Source organism: Neoarius graeffei, chromosome 8 (assembly GCF_027579695.1).
Source record: "Neoarius graeffei isolate fNeoGra1 chromosome 8, fNeoGra1.pri, whole genome shotgun sequence".
In the NCBI taxonomy this organism is placed as follows: domain Eukaryota; kingdom Metazoa; phylum Chordata; class Actinopteri; order Siluriformes; family Ariidae; genus Neoarius; species Neoarius graeffei.
This window is the reverse complement of record NC_083576.1, coordinates 15502668-15519759: the sequence shown is the minus strand read 5'-3', so window position 1 is coordinate 15519759 and position 17092 is coordinate 15502668. Positions and strand designations below refer to the sequence as shown.

At 43.4% G+C, this 17092-nt stretch overlaps 1 protein-coding gene across 8 annotated transcripts in view; it reads left to right on the top strand.

Moving 5' to 3' along the window:
- Nucleotides 1–16465, top strand: part of zgc:66433 (uncharacterized protein LOC321250 homolog) — a 90804-nt gene extending 74339 nt beyond the window's left edge. For all 8 annotated transcript variants that reach the window (XM_060927364.1, XM_060927365.1, XM_060927362.1 and 5 more), the window contains 7 exons: nucleotides 68–223; nucleotides 486–597; nucleotides 719–1104; nucleotides 1226–2552; nucleotides 4859–4986; nucleotides 10230–10317; nucleotides 16135–16465. In XM_060927364.1, the coding sequence (XP_060783347.1) occupies nucleotides 68–223; nucleotides 486–597; nucleotides 719–1104; nucleotides 1226–2552; nucleotides 4859–4986; nucleotides 10230–10317; nucleotides 16135–16298 (2361 nt within the window). In that variant the 3' untranslated portion in view covers nucleotides 16299–16465. The remainder of the gene's footprint in view (nucleotides 1–67; nucleotides 224–485; nucleotides 598–718; nucleotides 1105–1225; nucleotides 2553–4858; nucleotides 4987–10229; nucleotides 10318–16134) is intronic.
- The last annotated feature ends 627 nt before the right edge of the window (nucleotides 16466–17092 follow it).

Genomic DNA, 17092 nt, shown 5'->3' with positions numbered 1-17092 from the left:
TGGTCATGTATGGTGATGGACGTCGATATAAATTGTAACTGTTCCTTTCTGTTATCTCTGTATGAAGATATCTGGGGCTTCATCGAGACCAGGTACCCCACAGACATCCATTCCTGTGGACTTCAGCGAGCCAGCCAGCTCCCTCTCCTGCCTGGACAGTTCTGCTGCCCACCATCGCATTGCTGTCAAATCCAGAGCCTGTGCTAAAAGGAAGCCTGCCAGTGTGAGAAATCCCTAACTTTTCTGGGAGCTAAAAGTCATACTGAGAGCTTGTTGTTTATATGGTTTTAGACCCTCCTCAGTTTGTAGAGTTGCCAGAAAGCATTTTTGGACCGTGTCCAAACCCACCACAGAGATTTGTATTTACATATTTGAAATTAGCCAAGTAGTTTGGATAATGTGTACAGAGGTAGATATTTGGACGTTACTATGTGACAGCCTTTACTGGGACACTTTAAACAAGCAGCCACTTTAATTGTATTTAGAGGGAGATGTTACAAACCAAGAGAAGAGATCTGAGAGAAAGAGTACTACTTAGAGACACGGAGGACAAACTGAAAGCTACAAGAACAAGCACAGAAGAGGAGGAGAATAAAGGTATGACACATTCATTTCTTTGCTTAAAAAAAAGACCTTAACTCTGAAAACAGGGTATTAATTTACATCCATAAACACACTCAAGATCTTAAACTAACAGTAAAGTTTCATTCCTCGTCAGATAATGTTTCAAAAGATGAAGAGGAGATTAACGAAGTCCAGAAAGACTCTCCAATAAGCCCATCAGTATTAGCACAGAAAGAGGAGGAGCTGCCAGCATCTTCTCGGAGTCAAAGATCATCTACAACTTCTGCCTCTGCTGAGGCTTTTGAGGATGACGAATGTATCCCTGACGAGGATCATGTCACCAGCTCTGGGATCCTGGAATCCTCCTGGGAGAACACAGTAACACTGGAGCTCCAGACTGATGACTTCCTGCTGGATGGAGGATGTGAGGTGGTTTCTGAAGAGCAGGGTTCACTGCTGGAGGAAGTGCTGAGTTCCCTGAAGGGACCCCTTGTGTCAGGCCTGGTGCTGGAGTCCGAGGCTACAGTTGAACAGATGGAGGTTGGAATTTTTATTTGAAGGGAATAAACTCTGAGTCATTTAAAATAGGCTTTGGTGATCCCCAAGCAAAACATTACAGTACTCTAATCTAACCATGTTTAAATCTTATGCTCTACCTCAGGTTGAAGGCACAACTGGGGAAGATGTGGGAGATGACCTGCATGTGGACAACGCTATAGAACACCGTGACTCTACAGATCTATCCTCATTCCTGGACGACCAATTGCCTGTTGAAAACACTCGTTCTGAATCAATTACACTTCTACAGGAGGTGGAGAATATTTTACAGGAAGAAGAGGTGCCAGAGGGGCAAGGATTTGCTGAAGAAGTCCCATTTGAAGAGGATTTGCAGTTGAATGAGGGCGATATTGAGAAAGAGGAGTATGGGGTTGAGGAAGACCAGGATGGCAAGCAGGACTTGAAGGAGGAAGTAGCTGAAGACGGTGAGAAAATGGACTGTGTTGAAGAGGAAGTATTCATGGAACAAGAACATGAGGGCACAAAAATGAAGGAAAATATTGATGATGAAGAGAAGCAAGAGAGTGAGGAGGCTTCAGATCAAGAGGAAGAGATGCTGGTTGAAGACAACAGAGAGGTCAAAAATGAACTAAATGTAGAAGAGGAAGAAAATGAGACCAAGGATCAATCATGTCCATTGAAAGATGAAGAACAAGAGACCAAATTAGACACGAGCATTCCAATAGAAAGTTTCCATGAGACCAACCAATCAGTTGAACATAGTGCCTCAGTGTCCACAGAGGTTGTGAACCAACCTGAAGATCTTTTAGCACAGGAGTGTACTGAGCAACCTTCCTTTGTGGTGATGACCTCACTTGAGCTCAGCTTTTCCAAGAAAACCTCGAACCATCCTAAGGAGACGGAGGATGTTCCCGAAATTCTACAGGAGGACACCGATGAGCAGTATGACCTTCTGGAAGAATGTGAAGATCAGGCCACAGAAACACTGCAGATTGATGAAGAATGTTCAGAGGACGTGTTCTATCAAGAGGATGTGCTGCCTGAGAGCCACCAGTCAAGCACATCTGAAAGTGAGACTGCTAAAGAGTCAAGTCAGGAGGTCTCATGCTCTGCAACAGATGATAAACCTGTATTTAACAAATCCCCAAGCGGAGATCAGTCTTCTGATTCCATGAGAGCTGAGCTATCTGTCAGCCAAGTGGAGACTCGGAGTCTGCCATCATCCCCTCTCCAGAGAGAGGTATGCCAGTCTGATGAGGACACAACCCCAGAGAACCCCTTTGGAGTACGGCTGAGGAAGACTCCAGTTCTGCACCGCTATACTTCTGAAGGCGAAAGTCCAACTCCCAACACGGAGCCTGTGGACACTCAGAAGTCACCATTCTTCGAGCAACTTTCCAGGAAACCTGCTTTTCCCAAGAAGCCTGATCAGGTGGCAGATGGTGTTGTGAAGCCCAAAAGAACCTCAGGTACCAACTGTTTATTCAGTATTATCTGCACTCTGTGACCTAACTGGCTATCAAGAAATAATGTATTTCTTATGGCTCGGAGTCAAGGATTCAAAGGTTTTCTTTGTCACATACATAGAACAGGGTAGAAAGTGTAGTGAAATGGTTAGTGGTGCATACTGTGACTGAGTAACTGAATAGCCAGTACCGGTTAATCAGCACCATTATCTTAAAAACATTTCTCCTTAGTTAAATTTATCTAATTGGCTCATCTCACTCCTCTTGTGCTTCAGTATTAAAGGAAGCAAATCAACATAATGAATAAACAAGTGTTGCCAAGCAATACAAACCTCGCCCAGTAGCATTTATGATGAATATGAAAGAAGATATTGCGAAAAAAAAAAATAGGTACCCTATGGGTACATGTGGCTACTGCTAATCAATAAAATTTACTGATACCATGTCCATCCAGTAAATATTTGGCCCTTTTCCACTACCCTTTTTCAGCTCACTTCAGCCCGACACAGCTCGCGTTTCGACTACCAAAAAACAGCACGACTCAGCTCGCTTCAGCCCTGCTTAGCCCCTAAAACTTGCACCGTTTTGGAGTGGGGCTGAAGCGAGCCAAACCGAGCCGAGTGAGGCTGGGGGCGTGAGCAGACACTCCCCTGTGCACTGATTGGTGAGGAGGAGTGTCCTCACATGCCCACACACGCCCCGCGAGCACGCTGGGATCTGTAAACACCGCAAACCCGGAAGAAGAAGAATTACGAGAATTTCTGAAGCCTTATGCGCCTCGCCTCATCTATACGCTCTTGCCAGTATCTGTTGGCGTTGTCGGTGACAACAAGCCACAGCACCAAGACCAGCAACACTAACGACTCCATGTCCTCCATGTTTATTGTTTACTATTCGGGTTGTGAGACTACCGCTTAAAAGCTCACTGATGTCACTGTTTGCGCTGCTTAACGACATCACGTGACGTCCACCCACTTTCGCTAACTCCACCCAATGTGTCCACCCACTTCCAGCCAGCACGGTTCAGCGCGGTTGTAGTCGAAATGCAACTCCAACAGCCCCACTCAGCTCGACTCAGCACGGCACGGCTCAGCTGCGTTTGTAGTGGAAAAGCGGCAATAGTGTACTCACTCAAAGCATAATCCAAAAACTAACATTTTAAAAATCACAAGTAAAATATGCCAAGTGTATGTACTTTATATTATTCTACTCTTACCTCTTAGAGTTTTCGAAACTGAAACCTCCGAACCGAGGCTGACATACACACGCTGTCGCCATGACCCAAACTTATTTCCCGGAAATGGCCCGGTGCTAGAGCTCAATGGAACTCACTTTTCCTCTGTAATAAGCATAAGCATGTCTGAAAGCGATTTCTTTAGTCCATTTATTTCGAATGGTGAACCGAATTGCATACGCTCACTGGCCATTTTAATCAGAGCACGTGTATGCGCAGTGCACGATCCTTACACTCTTACATTCTTACAGCATGATGATATAGTGGCTAGCGCCTCTACATGAGGCAGTAGCCACAACAAAAACGATTTGGACCTTTATGTTGACCTTGACCGGATGACCCTCAATGAAACCTAGGAAGTATGAGAAGAAAACAGTAAATCAGAAAACTGCGCACGTAAAGCCAATTGGCTGTGCGCCATTATCTGCTGCTGGCTGCACTTCACTGCACGCGCAAGGATTTCCATCAGTCCTACGTAAGTTACGTAATTGAATCAGAAAGCTGCGCACGTAAAGCCAATTACGTAACTTGCGTTGGACTGATGGAAATCCTTGCGCGTGCAGTGAAGTGCAGCCAGCAGCAGATAATGGCGCGCAGCCAATTGGCTTTACGTGCACAGCTTTCTGATTTACTGTTTTCTTCTCATACTTCCCGTGTTTCATGGACTGTAACGGCATTTGCTTATTTAGTAATTTTAATACAGAATTTACTTTGATGAAATTATAATCAGACACTCCAACCCCCCCCCCCCCAAAAAAAACCTCATCGGATCTGCGCGATTCACACAAGTCCCCCAGACAGCCGTGAAAAAGGCGGCATCCGCCAAAAGGCGCGCCGTTTGCATCCATGAAAATGCTGGAGATTCTATCTGAGACCAATACCCATCTATCCTGAAAGTTTCATGAAGATTGATCCAGCCGTTTTCCCCTAATATCGTTTACAAAGAAACCCAACCGAAAACAATACCTCGCCCCCTGGTGGACTCCGTCCCAGGCGAGGTAATTATGACTAACTTGTTCTGCCCATGTAAAGACATAACACAACCATAATAAATGTAATGCTTTGATATTTCCAGATCTGGCTGGTAAATCATCAGTGGAAAGTTCGGAGTCTCCAAGCTGGATCTCTTTGGCCAGGCACAAGCAGAAAGTCTTCAAAGAGAACTCCTTGGATGAATCACCCGAGAGCAAGTTCCCTACCCAGGTGAGCATTTTTATCCTTATCCTTAATCAGCCTAAATCTTACCAATGGTATTTTTGTAGAACTCCTTTTATTCTATCCACATTCACCGGATATGAACAATCGCTCGCGCTGATTGATTGGCTACTCTACTACTAGGATATCCACTCTTATACCGTGAGTAGAGAAAAACAAAATGGCGGAGCGTGTTGCCGAACCAACCGAGGATGAAATAAAAGCTCAAAAACCCCCAGAAAATACAAAAAAGCAACAAAATATGGAATGAAAGTATTTGATGGTAAAACATTTTTTTTCAAGAATTATTATAGCAGCATTTTTCACAAATTTCACCAGTTTGTTTACATTCTAAGCGGAAATGTTTTTTTTTATGACGTTTTGTATAAAGTTATCAAATTTGCTAAAAATAAAAATGCATTGTTTCTAAAAATCCAGTGAATGTGGATAGAATAAAAGAGTTATTCCACTCAACCTCGTCATACATGGCTTATAGCCAATTCGGTGCTACGTGCCTCATCGGCTATCAGCTCATGTACGACTCGATTTCGTGGAATGATTAAGTACAGCAGGACAATCCAGTTTCATCTATTCCTGGGTTTCACGTGACGTCACATCCGCCTCATTAGTTATTCAAAACTTTAGCTAGTGGTCTACCAAAGCTCAGCTGACAGTGTTTGTACGGAGAAGGTGCATTGCTCGCGTGAAAAATGCCTCACGCTTGCGTTGTTTTAGGTGGTTCGAATCGATCAAACCATGAAACTGATAAAAGTTTCTTCAGGGTTCCCCGTGAACTAATAAAGGGTGAACGAACACAGGATTTCACAAAAAGACGTCGAGAAAGGTGGCTTTTGAACCTCTCACTGAAATCGAAAGGAGCCGAGTCGAAGCATGCAGTGATCACTTGGTGAAAAGTTTGTATTTCCCTCTCAGCTCTGTCCTTAGTGTTTTCCAAGTACTTTTCTTGTTACGCGTCATTATTTTACGGTACTTTTTTAGTCACGAAGCGCTAAAGTCCCCAGCTGTTTCTTTGTTTACGCCTCACAAAGTCCGTATGCATGAAGGTCGTGACAAAATTCTTCCCCAGCCGTACAGTTACAATGCGCCGTGATCACTTCTTCTCCGTCTTGTTTAACTAAGATCCAGGTCTTTAAAGGGGTTTCTGATGATCTTTGCGAAGGATTTACCTCAGAGATAAGAGCCAACACAAGTGAGAATCAAGCCAACTGTTTGTTTACACTTCAACTTGCAGCGCTTCGTTGTAAAGATGCGAACAAAAGGCTTAAAAAACAAACATACACGGGCAAAAACAATACAGGGTTCGTTCGGCAGCGACTTGATAGCGAGGTCCTTTACCCAGCCACATACAAAAAAGTTGTAATCCTCCGTACTCTTCCACGCTTTCATCTGTTTTGCGGTGTAGAAGGACGTCTGCAACACCAGATAGTTCGAGATGTCGGGGAACTCGACTGAAGGGTAGTTTTCGAGATCGTATGACAAATCCTTCTTTCCCAGACTGTAGGGGTCGATTCCATTGCACATAGCAATCTTCTGAATATATCTAAAGCCAGCAGTGGCTTCTAGATTACGAGCGTACTCTGATACGTTATCGCTAGTTGTTGGCCGTTTAGACCGCCAGCTATTTCACTTCCGGTAAAACCGCTAAGAAAAGCCACGTGACTGAAACCCAGCAATTCAAATGTAAGACTTCTGATAAGTTAAAGGCTGTAGTGAAGTGTTTGGGCAGGCTGTTCAGACGGTTAAACCATTTTAGGCTGGGTTTATACTTGGTTTTATCTAAGAAAGCGGCAACATATATTCTGCGTACGTCCAGTCTGTTGATTTGAGCGCATCCAAAAGATCCGTGTGGTGCCATAGGGACTTCAGTGATGGGGGCTATTTCTTTTCTGTGCTTCATCTTCACTGTTTCTCCACCGTAGGATGAGAGAAATATATTTATCACCATTTGTTTCAACAAGATTTATCAGGTTTAATGACCCGATATGCCATCTACACTGGTCATTGACTTCTTTTTTTATTTTTTACTGACCGACTTACTATAAAATCTTGTGAGGATGCTGCAGACATTTAACAAACTGTTAATGTAATGCAATTCATTCACATGGAACCAGTGTCCCGACTTGAACATAGAAGGTAAATTCAATGACTTGACCACGTGCGGTCCAGCAGAAGAAGAAGAGACACAGTCCTGTTGTTGAAACGCACATGCACGAGGAGTCAAGCTAGCTGGATTTCAATCTTGGTACCCTTAGCTAGCAAGCAGTGAGTGATATCAGGGACATTTCTGTGATCTACGTGCATCTGACACTTGTGTGACAAATACTATGCGGCTGATGGTGGTCCAGCAAAACTGGGATTGCATGGTTTCCTTGTTCAAGATAATAATAAACTATTCTTTCACGAAATCGAGTCGTACACTACCGTTCAAAAGTTTGGGGTCACCCAGACAATTTTGTGTTTTCCATGAAAAGTCACACTTTTTTTTATTTACCACCATAAGTTGTAAAATGAATAGAAAATATAGTCAAGACATTTTTCTGGCCATTTTGAGCATTTAATCGACCCCACAAATGTGATGCTCCAGAAACTCAATCTGCTCAAAGGAAGGTCAGTTTTATAGCTTCTCTAAAGAGCTCAACTGTTTTCAGCTGTGCTAACATGATTGTACAAGGGTTTTCTAATCATCCATTAGCCTTCTGAGGCAATGAGCAAACACATTGTACCATTAGAACACTGGAGTGAGAGTTGCTGGAAATGGGCCTCTATACACCTATGGAGATATTGCACCAAAAACCAGCTAGAATAGTCATTTACCACATTAGCAATGTATAGAGTGGATTTCTGATTAGTTTAAAGTGATCTTCATTGAAAAGAACAGTGCTTTTCTTTCAAAAATAAGGACATTCCAAATACCCCTTTTCCACCAAATCAGTTCCAGGGCTGGTTCGGTGCTGGTGCTAGTTCACAACTTGTTCAACTTGCGAGCCAGCTGAGAACCAGTTTGCTTTTCCATAGCTCGCGGATCTACGTCATTACGTCGCTGTATACGTCAGTTACATCGCTACGTTTGCATAAACCTTGGCGCGAATATCGAAGCAAAAACAACACGGAAGCAGCAGCAACAACAACAATAATAATGGATGACTTCGCGTTTGTACAGCTGCTGCTTCTCGTCGCTTAAAAATGGCTATCTTTCGTGGTCTTGTTATTGTTGTTGTTCTTAACAACTCCCCCCGACATAAGCGGTTCTTTCCTCTGGCCCAGCAGAGAGTTGGTGCTAGCCTGGAACCGGTTTTTTCTGGCCCCAGAGCCAGTTCTTTGTCAGTGGAAACAGAAAACCCGGTTCCAAACTAAGCACTGGCCCCGAACCAGCCCTGGAACTGCTTTGGTGGAAAAGGGACAAAAGTGACCCCAAACTTTTGAACGGTAGTGTACACGAGCTGATAGCCGAGTCGGCTACAGTATAAACCATGTACGACGGGATCGAGTGGAATAGCTGTTTTATTCTATCCACATTCACTGGATTTTGAGAAACGGAGCATTTTTATTTTTTGCAAATTCCGTAAATAGAAACTTGTCCCACAAAATTAAATTCCGCTCTGGTGGACTTCTTAAAATCCTATCGATGGCTACACAAATTGACTTTAGTGGTGTTCCGTCATGCTGTCGTGCCGAGGTAATGGAATAGCTTTGGGCATTTAATTCTTCCTTGGACATTTCAGTTATGTAATTTTTATTTGCAAACTACTTTGAGCTTTTGAACCAAGCTAAACAAATTTTAATGCTTGAAGAATGTAAATAAACCGGCAAAATGAAAGTAGCAATTTGTGAAAAATGCTGCTATAATAATTCTTGAAAAATAAAAAATAAAGATATGTGAATGCTCTTATCAGCAAATACTTTTATTCCGTATTTTATTGCTTTTGTATTTTTTGGAGGGGATTTTGTTTTGGAGTCGAGTTTTTATTTCGTCCACGGTTGGTTCAACAACATGCGCTGCTGTTGTTGTTTTGTTTTTCTCTACTCACGGTATATGAGCTGATAGCCTAGTAGTAGAGTAGCCAATCAGAGCGTGCGATTGCTCATATCCAGTGAATGTGGATAGGATAACCCTAGCCTGGCTAACGCGACTTCAAAGCTCTCCGAGCTATTGGTCTGGCCAAGATATTAAGCCCAACCGTTTCCCAGAGCCCGTGGTTGACCCGCCTCCCTGAAATGCCTCAGTTTGCTACTGGTCGAAGCCAGAAAAGGCTGCGACGAAGCTTAAACCAATCACATCACTCTTTCCTCTGACGTATGCGACGCGACGGGGCTAACTGGTAGATTAAGCTCTTACCGAAGCCGGTCGGGAGCAAGGCGAAAACGTCCTTCCTTTCAATAAATACCTCCAGGGCTGCTCTTTGCTCCGTTTTCAATGAGAATTTGCTCCATGTTCGTAATGTTTCTAGTGAATGAAGCGCTTCCAGCATAGATTCTGTAAACAATCTATGGCTTCCGGTCGCAGTTCTACTACGTCAGTGCCTTGAACACGCCTCTACCCAGGGCCGTTGGAGATGCTCAAAGTTGATTGGTTCCCGATTTTTCGGGAGCTTGGAAGAGCTGTAGATAGCTTGCCTGGCCAGACTAAGCTCGCAACAGGCCCTCGTGTTGCGTCACGCTTAGGATGGGCGGGCCCAGGCTAGGATAACCCCCCCCCCCCCCCCCTTTTTTTTTTTTTTTAAATCATGGCCCGTTCCATTCATTATTGACCTTATTGTGCAAAATCTAAACGTCGTAATAGACCAACTTCAGTGTTGAGCTGTATTAGGGTTCTGATCTCCCCGTAAACGGAGCGCTTTTATCCTTCCAGATGTACAAAAGGTATGCAGGCGTGTACGTGGGCAGCATCGCTTGCATCAAGTATAACCTTGGCCTGACCTTACAAGCAATGTGTGTGTGCATGTTTTTCTTTTTTCTGTCACTGCTTCACCAAACTCGGTTATGAATTCTGTAAGGATGTCTGTAAATAAACAAAATCATGTTACGTTCTCTCTCGTCAGTTTAAAAGCAGGTTTACTCCCATGAAACCAGGCGATACAAACCAACTGTTTGTTAGTCGTCTTAAGACAACAGTCACAATCCCAAGGAGTCATTTTTTCCATGTCGTAACCCGGGAAATATGCAATGCACTTGGATCCTTGCATAAAAAAAAAAGTTAGTTTGGTTTGAATAAATCTTGCTTTCTTTTCTAGGATGAATTCAGCAAGAAGGGTTTGTTGGATGATCCATCAGGTCCAGTTACCAAGGACCAGCTAAAACCTGTCGCTTCACCAGTTAAAGGTAATAATATCTTTGCTTCACGCACAAAGGTATAAACCTTAACGAGATCCACTTGCATGAGTTCATGGTTGTTGTGTTTGGATGGATAAGTGCACCACCAAACAACAGCTGATGATCCTACTTGAGATATGGGACTGCTTTGAGGGAACTTGGAGGACGTATAAAATGATCGAGAGTGAAGTTAATGCGTTGCTGTCCTCTAGTGGAAAGTCCTTACAGTACATTGTGTTAGCTCGTCTGGCCATGACATAGGTCGGTCCATCCGTCCACAATTTGGTTAAATCGTATCTCCTCCGTCAGTTCTCTACGGATTTCCGTTCTGATATTTTGTTTGAAAGGACTCGTTGTTTTGTTAAAGCGTATGTAATGCCTGTTTGTAATGCTTTAAAATGGATAATCATTAGTCATGACCAAAATGAAATAATAAAGCGGGGCAGGGGGGGAAATAATATAAATTATTTATTTTATCATCAAGCATAAAACTATCAATCAATCGTGGCTTTTGGATCCCAGAAGAAAGCAGCCTTGCCGCAGGGTTAATCTCGCACGACGTCACACATGGAACGCCGGTTGCCTGGGCCGTTTCGGTTCATCTGACTCCGTCCTTGTTTACTCGCTGAAATTGGAGATTGTTGTAAGAATCTTATAAAAATAACAATGCGACACAAAGCGCTGCGTTGTGTTTGGATGTTCAAATCCATGTCCAACAGGACATTCGGTTCACGAATTTCGGAGAAATGACAGCGGGTGAAGTTTGTGCAAACGAAGCAAGCAGATTTCATGTCGTCGCCGAATGATAAATCCGATTCATCGTCACCAGAACGACCACATGGGAATTATTGGAGCAAAAAAGAAACCAGTTTATTTAATAAATGACATTTGATCTGACATTTGGACAGTTCATCGATTTCCCCCTATTATTATACACACAGTGCACCAGGGGGGCGGCATGGTGGTGTAGTGGTTAGCGCTGTAGCCTCACAGCAAGAAGGTCCGGGTTCGAGCCCCGTGGCCGGCGAGGGCCTTTCTGTGCAGAGTTTGCATGTTCTCCCCGTGTCCGCGTGGGTTTCCTCCGGGTGCTCCGGTTTCCCCCACAGTCCAAAGACATGCAGGTTAGGTTAACTGGTGACTCTAAATTGACCGTAGGTGTGAATGTGAGTGTGAATGGTTGTCTGTGTCTATGTGTCAGCCCTGTGATGACCTGGCGACTTGTCCAGGGTGTACCCCGCCTTTCGCCCGTAGTCAGCTGGGATAGGCTCCAGCTTGCCTGCGACCCTGTAGAAGGATAAAGCGGCTAGAGATAATGAGATGAGATGAGACAGTGCACCAGATGCAGGATTATGAGCAACATTTACACGCTCGCGGCATCCGAGCTTATCATATCTGCTGCACTTTAACAGGAAGAAAAGCACGCATGCACGCAATCGTCGTTAATTATTAACTGAAACGTGTTAAATGCTCTCAGATCGCAATATTGCAAGACTCGATTTGTTTTTAGCTTTGCTCAGGAAAACATGATGAAACGTAACCACCACGTTCTGCACGTCTATCTATCTCTCCATCTCACCTGTGCTACAGAGGAAGACTGTCGTGAACTGGCAGTTTCTCATCTTGGGGTCATGAAAAGATGATAACCATTTACTCCGGAATACCCTTGATAATCATCTGCCCCTTCATCCGACATATAAGAATCCCAAACGCTTTCAGAATTCTCTCCAAAACGTGATTCCGTATCGAGACTTGCTCTAACCACATGAACAAAATTGATACCTGGATTGTTACACGTGTGACGTCACGGACCGCTTCGGGATCTTCCAGATGAGTCTCGGTGGATTCCGTGAAAATCAGCTAATCTTATTGATTTCCCATCAATTTATGGCCTTTTGGATCAGCTATGGTTCGAAAACACACGGTCAATCAACATGATTGTTGTGGTGTACAAGGAAAAGAAAGCAGGGTTTAGAGGCGTTACAAACACTTTTTTTTTAATTTTTTGCTAACGACTTAGTAATTAGGCCAAATTAAGCCTCGGTAACAACCGGCCGTACGTGCTCCTACGGCCGGTCTACGTGCAAAAAACGCAAGAAATGTACGGAGGGCGCGCGTGTGATATGCTGATTTTCGAGCCGTAGACCGGCCGCAGAGGTTCTTTGTCATGTCAAACAAACTGTACGGGCGCTTACGGTTTTTTCAGGTTGCAAGACAAACTTAGGATCAACGTGCGTCTTTCTCCACGAACAAAAAAAAACGCAGCGATTTGGGGAAACGCCAAAAATCGCACGGCCAAAAAATCGTACGTCCGGTTGTGACCCAGACTTTAACGAAATTTCCAGGCTTCTCATTAGATTTTTATCTGCTGTCTCTCATTTCTCCTCCGATTTCAGTTCTGATCGATGTTTTGGGTGGATCTTCCCATGAGGAACAAAACTTGGCTGTTTGTTTCTTGATTTTCCTGTTGTAAACAACTTTGTTTATTTTCAGTTAAACCGTGTCTCCTCCCTCTAGTCTCGATGGATTTTCAAGTTCTGGTTGTTTTATGTGAAAGAGCTAGTCATTCTGCACAAAACTTGTCGATTTTAGGTCAACTTAACATATTTTCTTCGCCTCTCTCACTTATCATGCGAATTCAGTTCCGAGCGATGTTTTGGGTCGATCTTCAGTCAGGGAACAAAATTTAATCCTTTGTTGATTTTCCTGTTGTAAGCAATTTGCCGTGGAGGTTGGTCCTTTTTCACATTTCAGATCTGTTTGATGTTTTGGTCGTCGTGGTCGTTTTGATGGCAGGCCAGATGAGCTGCTACATCCTTGATGTTCTGGTTTATTGGTAGCAAAAGTATGTCTCTGTGTTGGGTAATACAGGTTTTATTCCTCATCTACAGTGGTGCTTGAAAGTTTGTGAACCCTTTAGAATTTTCTATATTTCTGAATAAATATGACCTAAAACATCATCAGATTTTCACACAAGTCCTAAAAGTAGATAAAGAGAACCCAGTTAAACAAATGAGACAAAAAGATTATACTTGGTCATTTATTTATTAAGGAAAATGATCCAATATTACATATCTGTGAGTGGCAAAAGTATGTGAACCTCTAGGTTTAGCAGTTAATTTGAAGGTGAAATTAGAGTCAGGTGTTTTCAATCAATGGGATGACAATCAGGTGTGAGTGGGCACCCTGTTTTATTTAAAGAACAGGGATCTATCAAAGTCTGATCTTCACAACACGTGTTTGTGGAAGTGTATCATGGCATGAACAAAGGAGATTTCTGAGGACCACAGAAAAAGCGTTGTTGATGCTCATCAGGCTGGAAAAGGCTACAAAACCATCTCTAAAGCGTTTGGACTCCATCAATCCACAGTCAGACAGATTGTGTACAAATGGAGGAAATTCAAGACCATTGTTACCCTCTCCAGGAGTGGTCGACCAACAAAGATCACTCCAAGAGCAAGGCGTGTAAGAGTCGGTGAGGTCACAAAGGACCCCAGGGTAACTTCTAAGCGACTGAAGGCCTCTCTCACATTGGCTAATGTTAATGTTCATGAGTCCACCATCAGGAGAACACTGAACAACAATGGTGTGCATGGCAGGGTTGCAAGGAGAAAGCCACTGCTCTCCAAAAAGAACATTGCTGCTCGTCTGCAGTTTGCTAAAGATCATGTGGACAAGCCAGAAGGCTATTGGAAAAATGTTTTGTGGACGGATGAGACCAAAATAGAATTTTTGGTTTAAATGAGAAGCATTATGTTTGGAGAAAGGAAAACACTGCATTCCAGCATAAGAACCTTATCCCATCTGTGAAACATGGTGGTGGTAGTATCATGGTTTGGGCCTGTTTTGCTGCATCTGGGCCAGGACGGCTTGCCATCATTGATGGAACAATGAATTCTGAATTATACCAGCGAATTCTAAAGGAAAATGTCAGGACATCTGTCCATGAACTGAATCTCAAGAGAAGGTGGGTCATGCAGCAAGACAACAACCCTAAGCACACAAGTCGTTCTACCAAAGAATGGTTAAAGAAGAATAAAGTGAATGTTTTGGAATGGCCAAGTCAAAGTCCTGACCTTAATCCAATGGAAATGTTGTGGAAGGACCTGAAGCGAGCAGTTCATGTGAGGAAACCCACCAACATCCCAGAGTTGAAACTGTTCTGTACGGAGGAATGGGCTAAAATTCCTCCAAGCCGGTGTGCAGGGCAGTGCAGTGCAGTTATTGCTGCACAAGGGGGTCACACCAGATACTGAAAGCAAAGGTTCACATACTTTTGCCACTCACATATATGTAATATTAGACCATTTTCCTCAATAAATAAATGACCAAGTATAATTTGTCACATTTGTTTAACTGGGTTCTCTTTATCTACTTTTCGGACTTGTGTGAAAATCTGATGGTGTTTTAGGTCATATTTATGCAGAAATATAGAAAATTCTAAAGGGTTCACAAACTTTCAAGCACCACTGTACATTGCGGCGGCAGGGGTGGCGACCCCCCCCCCCCCAAAGTTATGATGGGAGTCCTTTGACTATTTACAAGGAAGAAAAGCAGAGAGTAGTGTGAATAAACAACCTGCTGCGTGCCTTTGTTTTCCCTTATTAAATCCCGCTGCATCCCTTTGTACTGTAGGTCGGTAGTACCCATTCGCACCAAAACCAATCCAAATTAGCCTGGCCCTGACATCACAGATCCGGGATTTTCCTTACGCAAAACTGCAAAACCCATCACTTTTAGTAGACAAGCTGATTTATGAATATTCTGTGGATTAATTAACCCATCACTCTGGCAACTGTCTAGACATGTCTGGTCTCCTTGGGTACTCACGCCAAAGCGGGGACCCTGTGACAGCAAGGTTATGATAGTGTCCTGTCCGGATGGCTGGATAGCATTCACGAGGCATACAAGGAATTTTGGGTGCCCAAAAACTTGATGCTGCTCTAGAGCTACATGAATTCGCTTGCTGCCCTGACCAAACCCAGGGTAAGAGGATGTTATCCTCTCAACAATACTAAATCGACATAATTACGTTATAGTATCATTTGGTTCTGTTTTATATAGGAAAAAAATACATGGACAAAATGTACTCAAGTAGAGACATTAAACTTAGCTTTACGCCACCAAAATTTGCCTCTCAAAATGCGGGAAATAGAGTTTTAGAGGGTTAGAAATTCCAAAATTTCTTGGGAGGGGGGTTATGCCCCTGGACCCCCCTAGATTTGGCGTGACTTGGGTGCATGACGCCGCTGACGCCCCCCCCCAATCCAAAACTTCCTGCCACCACCTCCGCACATCTCATTCTCATCTCATCTCATTATCTCAAGCCGCTTTATCCTGTTCTACAGGGTCACGGGCAAGCTGGAGCCTATCCCAGCTGACTACGGGCGAAAGGCGGGGTACACCCTGGACAAGTCGCCAGGTCATCACAGGGCTGACACATAGACACAGACAACCATTCACACTCACATTCACACCTACGGTCAATTTAGAGTCACCAGTTAACCTAACCTGCATGTCTTTGGACTGTGGGGGAAACCGGAGCACCTGGAGGAAACCCACGCGGACACGGGGAGAACATGCAAACTCCGCACAGAAAGGCCCTCACCAGCCACGGGGCTCGAACCTGGACCTTCTTGCTGTGAGGCGACAGCGCTAACCACTACACCACCGTGCCTCCGCACATGTATATCTTAATCAATAGTACTTTTTTTTTTTTTATTCATAATCTTCCTTTTGTTTGTATAGATGCAATTTCCTGTATGAAATGTCACACATACAGTATTGTGTGTATATTATTTATTTTTAAATCCCCCCCCCAATGCTCAGTGTCGTGTTCTTTGGAGATATCCAAACCAGCGCTGGTGGAAAAGGAGAAGAGGACCATCAGCCACCCAGTTCCAGCCCCTCTAACCCAGGATGAGCCTCCATGGCTGGCTCTGGCCAAGAAGAAAGCCAAAGCCTGGAGTGAAATGCCACAGATTGTGCAGTAAAAACCATAACACCAGGCTTAGAGCTTCTTACCAGGACATTTTGCGCGCGCACACACACAAATGAACTTGTCCAGTACCCAGGATGTTGCCGTCTTTCTCACTTTTCCTTTTGCACACACACACACACACACACACACACACACACACACACACACACACACACAGACTTCTAATCGATGTAAGCAACATAATCGGAATTTGATTCCCCATTTTAACCTCCCTGGACCCTAAAGCTAAAAAAAAAAAAGACGAGTTTTAATTGTTAATACAGATAAAGTCGTCTTAAAGCTTAAATTAAACATTCTTCCAGAGGCTTTTTTTTTTTGAAACAATAATACATGTATAAATTTCTTTTGCCTTTGCTCCCTCAAAGATCAGTTTCTTGAAGTCTACGGGGAAGAAAAAAAAAAGACACCTTTGTATTTATTTATCTCATTTCATGTAATGTTTTATGCGGTATTTTTGTATTATTACCTTTACAGTTGTGTGTCTTGTACATAAAAATTTAAAGAAAAAATGTCCAGGTTGTTTTGATTTTATCCAGTTTAAAAGATCTTCACATGGGCTTGGGTTGAAGTTATTTATTACTTTTCACACAAACAGGAAAAACGTAACACACTTGAATCTAAGGAAAGCTGTATTTTATAGCGTGGAGCAATCAGAGTCGATACTGTAACGTTTTCATCCAAAAATCATATCTAGGGTTTTAGGGCGTGAGGTTCTTCAGCTCTGTCTTTAATATAGTTCAGGTCCTTGCGTCCTGTGGCTCATTTATTGAAAACAAGCGATCATTT